The sequence below is a fragment of the Odocoileus virginianus genome, chromosome 9 (genome assembly GCF_023699985.2).
Source record: "Odocoileus virginianus isolate 20LAN1187 ecotype Illinois chromosome 9, Ovbor_1.2, whole genome shotgun sequence".
NCBI classification, from domain to species: domain Eukaryota; kingdom Metazoa; phylum Chordata; class Mammalia; order Artiodactyla; family Cervidae; genus Odocoileus; species Odocoileus virginianus.
The window spans coordinates 28,894,177-28,906,721 of record NC_069682.1 but is presented as its reverse complement, the minus strand read 5'-3'; the positions used below and the strand labels follow the sequence as shown (position 1 = coordinate 28,906,721).

At 39.7% G+C, this 12,545-nt stretch overlaps 1 protein-coding gene across 4 annotated transcripts in view; it reads left to right on the top strand.

Annotated features, from left to right (window-relative positions):
• Positions 1 to 437: 437 nt before the first annotated feature.
• The window catches only part of TRDMT1 (tRNA aspartic acid methyltransferase 1), a 53,419-nt gene continuing 41,311 nt past the window's right edge, over positions 438 to 12,545 (top strand). The window contains exon 1 of one of the 4 annotated variants that reach the window (XM_020881279.2): positions 438 to 560. In XM_020881279.2, coding sequence (XP_020736938.2) covers positions 497 to 560 — 64 coding nt within the window. In that variant the 5' untranslated portion in view covers positions 438 to 496. Of the gene's footprint in view, positions 561 to 906; positions 993 to 1,512; positions 1,608 to 12,545 lie in introns of those variants that run through there. The other 3 variants (XM_070472113.1, XM_070472114.1, XM_020881284.2) reach the window with 3 other exon arrangements.

Sequence of the window (12,545 nt, the reverse complement as noted above, 5' to 3'; positions counted from 1 at the left end):
GACCTTCTCTGGCTAAGAGGCTGATTTAGTTCCATCACTCAAGCTAAGGCCCAACATGAGGTACATGTTCAAGCCTAATGGAAGAAAGGTTTGGACGCTTCTGGCTTTTAAGGGACGGAAAAGCAGCAAGCCTGAAAAGTGAGTGAGTGTGGATTCTAACCTCTGTTAATTGACTGAGGCACAGGCCATCTGCTGGGTCCAGGATTTTCTTTCTCCCTCTCAAGGCACTTTAGAAGGAAGATGGAGAGTAAATCAAGCCATGGGGTGGTCCCTATTCTCTTGGGAGGCCTTGGTGCTTTCTGTCCCTTGTCCACCTGCCTAGCCTTGCCAGTCCCGGAGCCCCAAGGCTGCTCTGTGAAGACCTGAGCCAGAGCCTAAGGAGGCGGGAACTAAAAAGCCGCGGTACCAGAGATGAGGGAGCGGCGGGGCCGGGGGGAAGGAGGAGCCACGGGACCGGCAGGCCTAGCTCCAAGGAGGAGGCGGTGGCGGCGCGGGAATGGAGCCCTTGCGGGTCCTGGAGCTCTACAGCGGAATTGGGGGCATGCACCAGGCTCTCAGAGGTGAGAGGGCACGGGCGCCACTTCCATCTGCGAGTCGGAGCTGCTCAGAGTTCGGGCTTTAGGGCGGGGCGGAGCGCTGAGGCACTAGGGGCGGAGATTGGAGGGGAAACGTCTGTGGGGGAGGGGGCGGGGGAGTTGCTCGGTTGTCTTGGAAACCGCCCGCGCGGCGCCCTAGCTGTCCCTTGGCGAGGAGACTCCCTTCCTCCGCCGGGTCCGAAGGGCGGGAGGGGTACCTGCTGGGAGTCCTGATCCGCAAGGCTTGGCTGTAAAGTCGAACCAAAATGGTGCCCACAGAGCGGGAGTGGCGAGCCCCCCGCCCTGTGCCAAACCCCAATTCTGAGTGAGGCTGTCACCCAGAGGCCTGGAAACTCGGTCCTTGACCCTCGAGGAATTCCCAGCGGGGAGGGGAGGACGCTGGGCAGGGTCCTGCTGGTGAGGACTTGGATCTTCCAAGTGATAATTGCCGCGCGGGGTAGAAGTTAGTGAACACGAAGTAGAACCGCACGGGAAGCCTGGAGAAAACAATCCTAGTCAGTTCTGATGGCTGAAAAGAAACATCTTGTTACTTCTGGTCTAGATACATTTAGGCGCCGGAAGAGCTGAGTTCAAACTTCGTTGAAACGTGACCTTAACGTTTTTGAACCTGTGTCTTGGTTTTACAATGTGACAAGTATTTCTTTCAGACATGAAACGTTATGAGCATTAAATAAAAAGTGGTTAAAATGTTTAATAATGCCTGGTACATTGTAACCACTCAAATATTATAAATATTGTCCTCATGTACCTCTTGCATTTTGAGGTTTTAGATTTGTTTGGTGCTAAGTTGGAATTGCAAGGTTCATTTTGGCTGTTTGCCCCTCTTCAGTTCTGGGTTCTATGTTAGGCACTGGAGTTGTAGAGTGACAAATAGACATGGAACGTGTATGTTTATTCTTAAATTACCATGACAACCACAAAACTGAAACCTCCCTACTTCCTTTTTTAAGTACCAAGGGTGACATGAGACTAATACTATAAGATACGGACAGCATGTCTTAAGTTGAGCGCGTAAGTTTTCTAAGCATATATATTGAGTTTGAGATACTGGAGTGGGTTGCCATTTCCTTCTCCAGGAGATCTTCCCCACCCAGGGACTGAATCCGGGTCTCCCGCATTGTAGACAGAAGCTTTACCCTCTGAGCCACCAGGGAAGTCTCTAGAAGAGATTAGTGATTATTAAATTTTTATTACCAGTTATTTGATGGCTCTCTGTGTTCAGTTCTTTATGTAAAGTAACAGAACTTACCAGCAGGAAAACAAAACTAGCGTTACTTGTGCTCTTAGTTAATTTTCTAAGATTGTCAGCATTTTACCCGCCTATCTTTGAAGCCCCTTAGAGGTTATTTAGTGCTGTAATTCAGCCACTCCTTAAATGTTGGATGTTAATCCACCTCCCCCCCCCCCTTTTTTGCAAGTTTAAATGTGCTGCAATTAATTATTGAGCATTAATCTTGGTTTTCTCTTTAGCATGTTTTCTAGAAGTCAAATTAATTGATGAAAGATTGAATATGTGCTAGTTGCTAAGTCAAAAATACTGAGAATTTTTAGACTTTTGGTGATATAACAGGTTGCTTTTCAGAGGATTTGAGTGCCTCCTTCAACTACATTTTCCTCAGGATTTGTGTTACCCATTTTTAACCTTTGTGAATTTGTTAGGGGAAGTTGTATAATTTGTGTTTTTTAGGGGTTAATGAAATAATTTGATATTTTCCCTCCTACTAGCCATTGCAACCTGAATTTGTCTATACGTATTTCTATTACTACTGCTACCATCCCAAATCTAAGTTATTTCATCTCTCACTTAAATTATTAAAATAGTTTCCCAACGCTTCCCCTGCTTGCTTCCACTCTGCTTCCCTGAACCATCCTTTCTCCGTTTGGTAACAAAGTGATCTCTTACCTGGTAAGCTGGGTGGTGTCACTCCCTGGGGTCAGTGGTCTCCCTCTGAGGTTAGAATCAGTCCCCTCTTCATAGAAGGCCTGTGAGATCTAGCCTCTGTCCACCTCTTCAGCCTTATATGCCACTCTGGCCTGCTTCTCTTTTCCAGACTTGAAGTTCTTCTTTCTCTTTGTTCCTCAGACCTTCAGAATTCCCCTTATGCTCTGGCCTTAGCTTTTGCTTTCGTCTCCACCCAAGTGCCCTAACCGCAGGCCCACGCTGCAGCTGCATTTTGTCTTCCACAGCTCAGTTAACATGTGGCTGCTGCAGAACAGCCTCCCTCTGCTGACCCTGTGATCCCCAGTACCCCTCCTGTGGCCTCTCTACCTGATGCTCCATCATCTTTTGACCTGAGGTTGGCGTATTACGAATATTGCTTCTTGTCTTCCAACATTCACTGATTTGATGTACTAAAGTTTAAAATTTTTCTGTAATAAAATATGTTGCTGTTTTCCATGAGGTTTTTATTAATATATAATAATGCAAACTAGTAACAGTGGTGGTTAACTGCAACAATTACTAAGGACTTTTTATATGTCAGGCCCTGTTTTAAATATATAATAAGCTAGTTAGAGGTAGAGTCAGTATTATAACCTAGATCTCCTGACCCCACCTGTTAACCATACAATGCTGCCATTTTTTTCTGTTTAGATCCATTAATTGAATCTACATCTTAAATAACAATAAGAAGCAGCCAACAGGAATAAGATGGAATTTAAATTTTGACAGTTTTCTAGATACAGGTTATAGCTGATTTAATTGCAGTAAAATATACGTAACATAAAATGTGCCATTTACCCATCTTTAAGCGTGCAGTTCAGTGGCATTAAGTACTATCTTTCCAATGCTGTGCAGCCATCAGCACTTTCTGTTTCCAGAACTTTTTCATCATCACACGTGGAAACTGTACATTAAATGACAACTCCCATCTCCTTTCCTCCAGCACCTGGTAACCACTATTATACTTTGTCTCTTCTGATTTGTCTATCCTAGATAGCTCATAAAAGTGTAATTATAAATATCTGTCCTTTTATAGCTAATGTATTTCACTTACTGTAGTGTTTCCAAGGTGCATCCATGTTTTAGTGTATGTCAGTACTTCATTCCTTTTTACAGCTGAATAATATTCCACTACATGCATATACCATATTTTGTTTATCCATTCATCTGTTGATGGGCATGTGGGCTGTTTCCACTTGTGGACTATTATTGTGAAGAATAGTGCTATAAACATTGGTATATATGTATCTGTTTGTGTTCTTGTTTTCAGTTCTTTTGAATATTTATTTACTCAGGAGCAGAATTGCTGGATCATATGGTAATTCTGTGTTTTAACTTTTTGAGGAACCACTAAATTATTTTCCATAGTGACTGCACAGTTTTATATTCCCAAGCACAGTGTCTGAAGGTTCCATTCTCTTTATCTACACGTCCTTGACTTGTTATTCCTTTGATTTCTTTTTTTTTTTTTTTTGATAATAGGCATCCTGATGGGTATGAAAAAATATCCCATTGTGGTTTTGATTTACATTTTCCCTAATAGAGAAAGAAGTTGAACATTTTTTCATGTTCTTATTGGCCACTTGTGTATCTTCTTTGGAGAAATGTCTATTTAAGTCCTTTGCTTATTTTGGAATTGGATCTTTTTCTGTTGTGTGAATTCTGTATATATTCTGGATATTAATCTTTTATGAGCTATATGATTTGCAAATATTTCCTCTTTCATAACTGACTTTTATTGTAGTAGTTATAAAGGTTTATTTAATTTCTTTGGCAGCATGAGAGATTTGCCCCAAACCCCATGGACATTTTAATACCTTGATAAACATTTCTCATCCTTAGCTGTATATGCAGTATATTATTGTATTTTTGTAGTAACTACCCAGATACCTCTGTATCTTCTAAATTTCTTTTAATTTTATTTTGTATCTGTATATCCATATATTAACTTTGTCCTCATCTTGTGGTATTTTTATTTCCTCCTGTACACCTCTGGGCTTCCCTGGTGGCTCAGATGGTAAAGAATCTGCCTGCAATGTGGGAGACCTGGGTTTGATCCCCGGGTTGGGAAGATCCCCTGGAGGAGGATGTGACAACCCACTCCAATACCCTTGCCTGGAGAATCCCCATGGATTCCGTGGGGTCACAAAGAGCTGGACACGACTGAGCGACGAAGCACAACATAGCCTCTAGCACAGAAGCACACTTGTGACAGGGTTTCTGTAGATAACTGTTGAGTCTATTATTGAATTGGTAATCATTCTACTATCACGCTGATAAAACCATAGTTTTCTTAGTCCAAATTTTTGTATGATAAAGAATTCTTAGTTGTAAACCAGAGTCCACTCTCCAGCTAACATCAGCAGAAGAAAAAGTATTCAAAGACATTTGGGAGCCCACAGAATTTACAGGACATCCAAATATATCAGGTGAATAGGGAACTGCTCCACAAGTCATCACGCGGACCTCACAGCTTTTACCAGTCACACTGGGGACTGGATGTGACAAGTACCATCACAGTTTTGCCCTGAAAGATGGATCTTGACCACTTCTCACATCAAAAGAGATGAGTTTCTTCATTTGCTCCCTCACATGGCTATTTCTGAAGTGAAGTCGTGTATGGATGCAATTGGTTGGTGGACATTAGATACCATTGCCAAACTAAGGAAGCCAGGAGAGTGCGTTCTGGCTCCAGTTTTGTAATGTGGCAAAATTCTGGAAGACATGAAACGCAGGCAAAGATTCTGGATGGCCACAAGCATGGCAGTGTCATGGCATCCTTTAAGACGCATTTGCCCCTGCACAGGGACCCGGTGTTACCACTTTGGTATTTATGCCTGCATAGCCTGTAAAGTTTTGGCTAATGAATTCTCATTTGGCTAAGGAGAATCTTCCAAGTAACAGCATCTTTCAGAAAGCAGCGGACAAAGTTGTTTCATGAGTTATATAGCAGTGGAGCCTGCAAAGGCACCTGCAAATATAAATGGTTAGCAAATAAGAATCTTTTTTTTTTAGTATCAGGGAAGAGTAAAATGTGATTTAAGGTGATGAATAAAGGAAAGCTGTAGCTGATTACTGTTATGTTATCTAGTCAACTATTGGGATAGTATTAAAGGCAAAAAGTCTTGCCTCCCAAATAATTTTGAAAGGTCTTCCATGGTTTTAATATTTTCTGTTAAAATTATAAGCCTCTCATTTGTCACTCATTAGTTATTAATTTTTCTGAATCTTTCGTGTTTCTCAGTGACTTATATGCCAACTTAAGATTCTACCAAACTACTTTGTGATTTGGTGTGCTTATAACTGATGGAGCAAGTACATTGTGATGAAATGTAGATCTGATTGTCACCTAGGGGTAGTTTTGAAACATCATTTGTAAGTGGCTGAAATTTGAACTGTTAATTTTCTTTTCTATTTATCTTTGAGATTGTAAAAATGCCCTCTTGCTGCCTATTTTCCCAGTTACTCTTATATGATTTATTGTCATATTTAAAATAAGCAAGGAAAAACAGGAAGATCCCCTGGAGTATGAAATGGCAATGTGCTCCAGTATTCTTACTTGGAAAATTCCATGGACAGAGGAGCCTAGTGGGCTACAGTCCATGGGACCACAGTCAGACAGGACTGGGCACCGAGCACACACATACACACTCAAAGGCTAACAAGGAAAAATATGCCCCATTAAAAAAATATGTATCATTTGTTATTTAGTATTTATGGGAATTCCTAGTTTGATTTTTCTCTGCACTTGAAATACAAAGAAGAGATGCATAGAATGAATTTTGTGTATTTCAAAATGAACATTGCAACTTTATATTGAATGATAGAATTAACTATCTTTTATATGAAGAATAATGAATACATACTTCACAGCAGAGTATTTATTACTATATTCCACACATCAAATTACTTCTCCCTTGTTAATGAATAATGACCAATTTGTGTTAGGACCTATCTATTGGGTTTTTTTTTTCAGGGAACTAAAAAAATAGTACGTGAAGCGAGAACTTCCAGATGTTCAAGCTAGATTGAGAAAAGGCAGAGGAATCAGAGATCAAATTGCCAACATCCATTGGATCATAGGAAAAGCCAGAGAGATCCAAAAAAACATCTACTTCTGCTTTACTGACTACGCTAAAGCTTTTGACTGTGGATCACAACAAACTGGAAAATTCTTAAAGAGATGGGAATAATAGACCGTCTTATCAGCCTCCTGAGAAATCTGTATGAAGGTCAAGAAGCAACAGTTAAAACCAGACATGGAACAATGGACTGGTTCCAAATTGGGAAAGGAGTACGACAAGGCTGTATATTGTCACCCTGCTTATTTAACTTACATGCATCATGTGAAACGCCGGGCTGGAAGAAGCACAAGTTGGAATCAAGATTGCCGGAAGAAATATCAGTAACCTCAGATATGCAGATGACACCACCCTTATGGCAGAAAGCGAAGAGGAACTGAGGAGCCTCTTGATGAAAGTGAAAGAGGAGAGTGAAAAGGCTGGCTTAAAACTCAACATTCAAAAAACTAGGGTCATGGCATCTGGTCCCATCACTTCATGGCAAATAGATGGGGAAACAATGGAAACAGTGACAAACTTTATTTGCTTGAGCCCCAAAATCACTGCAGATGGTGACTGCAGCCATGAAATTAAAAGACGCTTGCTCCTTGGAAGTAAAGCTGTGACCAACCTAGACAGCATATTAAAGAGCAGAGACATCACTTTGCCGACAAAGGTCCATCTAGTCAAAGCTCTGGTTTTTCCAGTGGTCATGTATGGATGTGAGAGTCGAACCATAAGGAAGGCTAAGGGGTGAAGAATCGATGCTTTTGAACTGTGGTGTTGGAGAAGACTCTTGAGAATCCCTTGGACGGCAAGGAGATCAAACCAGTCAATCCTAAAGGAAATCAACCCTGAATATTCACTGGAGGGACTGGTGCTGAAGCTCAAGTTCCAATACTTTGGCCACCTGATGCGAAGAACTGACTCACTGGAAAAGACCCTGATGCTGGGAAAGATTGAGGGACAGAGGAGAAGGGATGACAGAGGACAAAGTGGTTGCATGGCATCACCAACTCAATGGACTTGAGTTTGAGCAAGCTCCGGGAGATGGTGAAGGACAATGAAGCCTGGTGTGCTGCAGTCCATGGGGTTGCAAAGAGTCGGACTCAACTGAGTGACTGAACTGCAACAGCAACAATAGAGTACCAGAGATTCATAAACAATATGAGTCATAAACAATATGAACCAGAGGTTCATAAACAATAGAAATTAATTTCTCACAGTTCTGAAGGCTGGGAAGTTCAAGATCTTCGTGGTAGCATGGTTGAATTCTGGTGAGGGCCATCTTCCGGGTTGCAGAGTACTGCCTGCTCATCGTGTTCTCACTTTTTAGAGCAGAGGGGAAGCAAGCTATCTCCAGACTTTCAGGGCATTTATCCTATTCATGAGAGCTCCACCCTCATTCACCTATTTCTCGTCCTAATGACCTCCCAAAAGCCCCACCTCCTAGCACCGTCACACTGGGAGATAAAGTTTCAACATATGGATTTGGGGGGAACATTAACATTCAGTCCATAACACCAGTCTCCTGTCTGTTTCTCTGACAACAAGCATGCTCCCATCTCTGGACCTTTGCATTGTCTCTCTTTTCTGGTCTAGAAGCATCATTTCTCAGATATGTCCCAGACCTGCTCCCTCATTTTCTTCAGGTTGCTACTAGTGAGACATCCTCTAACCAACCTACATACAAATACAACCAGGTTCTTCTTCCACACTGTCTGACTTAACCTCCTTTATTTTACCATAGTACTTTTCATGGTTAGGCATATTATATACTTATATAGTTAATTATTTGTTGGTTGACCCCCTCGCCCCCACAACTAGAATATAATTCCATAATAGGATATGTTTTGTCTAGAACATCACTTACACATATTTGTGGAATGAATAGGTGAACATGGGTCACATTTGCCATGAACTATATAGCTTGAAGTAGATACCATTACACTGTGACAAATTTAAGCTTAGATATTAAATCTGAATCATGAAGGTCTCTCTTTTTTGTTTGTTTTTTTTTGGATGAGTTAAATCAGCACTTCCCAAAGTTGATCCATAGATAACGTTTTAAAGGATGTAAAAAGGTGTTATGCAGGATATAGAACAAGTATGTGTGTGTGCCAATTGAATAGAAACATGAAAAGTTTTTATGTGTGTGATTATATGTGAAATTTTAATAAATGATAGAGTTTTTTTCCGTATCACATGATAAGACATTTGAACTTTTCTCAGAGTGATCACACCTATTGAGAATAAGTTAGTTTTAACTCAGTGTATAATTTTAATCATATGTTGTTATAATAATGAGATATGGTAAAAAATAATTGGAAGTTTAACTTTATTCCTGTCAAGAAATGTTATTTCTTTGTATGGAAAGTTGAAAAGAAGAGGTTGATATATGAGAGTACATCTGTGAGTGACTCCAGAATGATTATCATCATAAAGGTATATGAAATTAATATTGCATGTAGAATTTGGTATTTGTTGGTGTCTGGAGTCTTCTTAGGATTTCTTTTGGCTTTTTGCTTTGCCATTGGGAAATTATCAGGAGTATTTCAGAAGCGTGATCTTCAGAAATAGCGCCAAACTGCTCTCATCCTGACTAAAAGCAAAAAATATATATATCTTCCTAGAAGGTAGGAGGCGCAGCTTTGATCCCTGGGTCAGAGAGGTCCTCCTTGGAGGAGGAAATGGCAACCCACTCCAGTACTCTTACCTGGGAAATCCCATGGACAGAGGAGCCTGGGGGGCTACAGTCCATAGGGTTGCAGAGAGTTGGACGTGACTGAGTGACTGAGCCTGCACGCACATCTTTGGGAAATAAGTAGATTGTATGCTGAGATTTAAAAAATACTATAAATACCATTACTTTACCTGGATCAATAGTTGCTTTTATTTTTTCACTAGTTCTTTTCATTCTGGGACTTTTAATTACCGCAAACCAAGCAAAAACTCGTGGACTCAAGTAAAACTACTCCATTAGAAAGTTAATCATAATAGTTTTTCAGCATCTATTAGTGATTTTTGTTCAAACTCAATAGTGAATTTAATAATCCCTTTGTTCTCAGTGAATGAGACTTCATTTAAGCAACAAACATCACAGCCTTTTAGCACATACATGACCCTCATAGACTATGGTATGTTCCTTAATTATAGGTGAATATCAGTCCACAAAGAACCCATAATTCAAAGGATTTACACACAGTTCTAGTAGGAGCACTTGAACTTTAATATTAATAAATCAAATAAGAGATAATAAATAAGTAATTTTGCCTTATTTACATTTAGTCCTAAAATCCCTGAAATTTAGATGATAATAAAGTTCCACAGTACTTTTAATTTCTCTGCTTCTTCAGAAGACATTTTGTTTTTGTGGCCTCATTTTATTTTTGTTATTATTTTCTGAGTTGTTTAAAAGAATTGTTGATTTTGCCTTAATGCTGATCATTTATCTCTACTTTACTCTCCATCCAGTGAGGTTTCCTTCAGTTAATTTTGATATGTCAGAATATCAGTGACCAGGCTTGAGGAAAAAAATATGTGAATCTATAATGTTACGGTTTTTTGTGCAAGTGTGTGTGGGTTGGCATTCAGTATTTGGCTAGGGAGGCATGCTTGAAATCCAGAGGTCTGTTTCTCATAAAAGGTTGTCTTTTGCATTTCTCCCTTGATTGTATCATCAAAAGGCTTGTGATTTCATCAAAACCAAAACCCAAACATAGATGCATATGGCCTTAAACACATATTTGTCATAAATTCTTCAATGCAATAAATTCATTTTCCCTCCAAAAACTATACTTTGGAAAGAGGATATGGCCTTATATTTTAGTTCTCATGAAGGATGTTGATATTCTTCAACTACCTTATTTTAGTTTGAACAACAAAGTAATAAAAACACTCCTTGGAAAAGTTACATTACCTTGAAAAAACTTAATACCCATTTAGGATGCTTGTTGCGGTCACTTGAAATTGATGAAAAATGTTACAGCTGAATTTAAAGGTTTTTTAAATAATTTTTGGGAAGATGACCTTACAATAATAAGTATTAGATATCATTGTAAACAAACCTTCTAGAAATTGTATTACAAAGCAATACACTATGGGGTCACTTTGTGGAGATCACAAATAGCTAGTGGGTAGTTGTGGTTGGCATACTATTTCCAGTGACATCATCGTGCATGAACTAAAAAAAAATGCTAGATCTTAAGTAACTCTGAAATTGATGTGCTTCTGAAAATTGTTAGATAACTTAAAAAGTGGCTCCATGGATGGTAAAGACCGTGATTTCAAGATGCATATAGAATAATCTTATTTCACGAAATTTGATTGTACAAAGCAATGTTTTTAAATGAACATAATAAGAAAGTGTTATTTAAAATGTTTCTATAATGAAGTAAATTATATAATATGAAGTCATTTCCTTTCATCGTCTGTGTTATGGAAATGGCTTTACATCTCATTTTGGATAGTCTTACGTGGAAAATGGGCAACTGGCTTTTATGCTAGTTGTCATATTTGGGCACATATGTACAATATTGCATGTGTGTGTAGTGTAGATGAGTGTGGACGTAGAAAAAAGTCAGGAAGCGTGCACATTGTCCCGCTCTCAGTGTTAGCTTCTGGGGTGGAGTGGGCTGAGGGTCTTGCTCTCCAACACACATCAAGCACATCCCCACTTGAGTGCTGTTGAACTTGCTGTTGCCTCTGCCTGGCACGCGGCTCCCCACGTAGACACACGCTTGGTCCCTGTGTTTACTCTCATGTCATCTTCTCGGTTCCTCCCTGGTCAGTATCAAAACCTGCACCTTCTGCTCTGCCTCCCGGTACCCCTTTCTGTTTGGTTTTTCCTCTAAGCACTTAGTATTACCTATCATACCGTTTGACTTGGTTATGTTTCTAATTGCCTCTCCTAAAATGGACTCTCCATCTGGGGGGATGGTTTTGTGTCAGAATTTTGTTTTGTGTGTGTAGAGATTTATCTTGTTGACTGTTACATCATTGGCATCAAGAACAGTGTTTGCACAAAGGAGATACTCAACAAATATTTGAATGAGTAAGTTATAGAGCATGAGCATTTTAATGACTGATGATATTGTCGGGTTCATTTTTAAAGGACATACCAGCTTAAATTTCATAGTGTTTGTGTGACTATAGATATACCAATATAATACCTAAGACTATTTAATTTACTAGGTGAGATTATTTTAATTTTTTGATAACAAATGAAGTTGAATATTTTAAAAATATTTTTACATTTAGTGCTCTTTTTATTTTTAACTGTGTAATACGTTTGTTAAAAGTTGGGAAATACTGAAACCATGCTCATTATTCATTCAGGACATAATTGCTGACTGGTTTCTGTGTAATGGGTCTGTCAATTCAGTTCAGTTGCTCAGTCGTGTCCGACTCTTTGCTACCCCATGAACTGCAGCATGCCAGGCCTCCCTGTCCATCAACAACTGCCAGAGTCTACCCAAACCCATGTCCATTGAGTTGGTGATGCCATCAAACCATCTCATCCTCTGTTGTCCCCTTCTCCTCCTGCCCTCAATCTTTGCCAGCATCAGAGTCTTTTCAAATGAGTCAGCTCTTTGCATCAGGTGGCCAAAGTATTGGAGTTTCAGCTTCAACATCAGTTCCTCCAGTGAAACCCAGGACTGATCTGCTTTAGGATGGACTGGTTAGATTTCCTTGCAGTCCAAGGGACTGTATAGACATGCTCTGTTCTCTCCTCCAGAGATTATAGTCTGCTAAGGAAATACCCATGCTGGACAAATGCAGAAGAAAATTTAAAAATTATATATGATGCTCATGTAGGGCTAATCCTTGTTGAGGATTTAGATTTTATCTTTTCAATTTGTGTCCTATATGGGTCCATGAACACTGAAATAAATTATAGCTTTTTTCACATAGAATATCTTGACTTTTTCTTTGCCATTAAGTGTC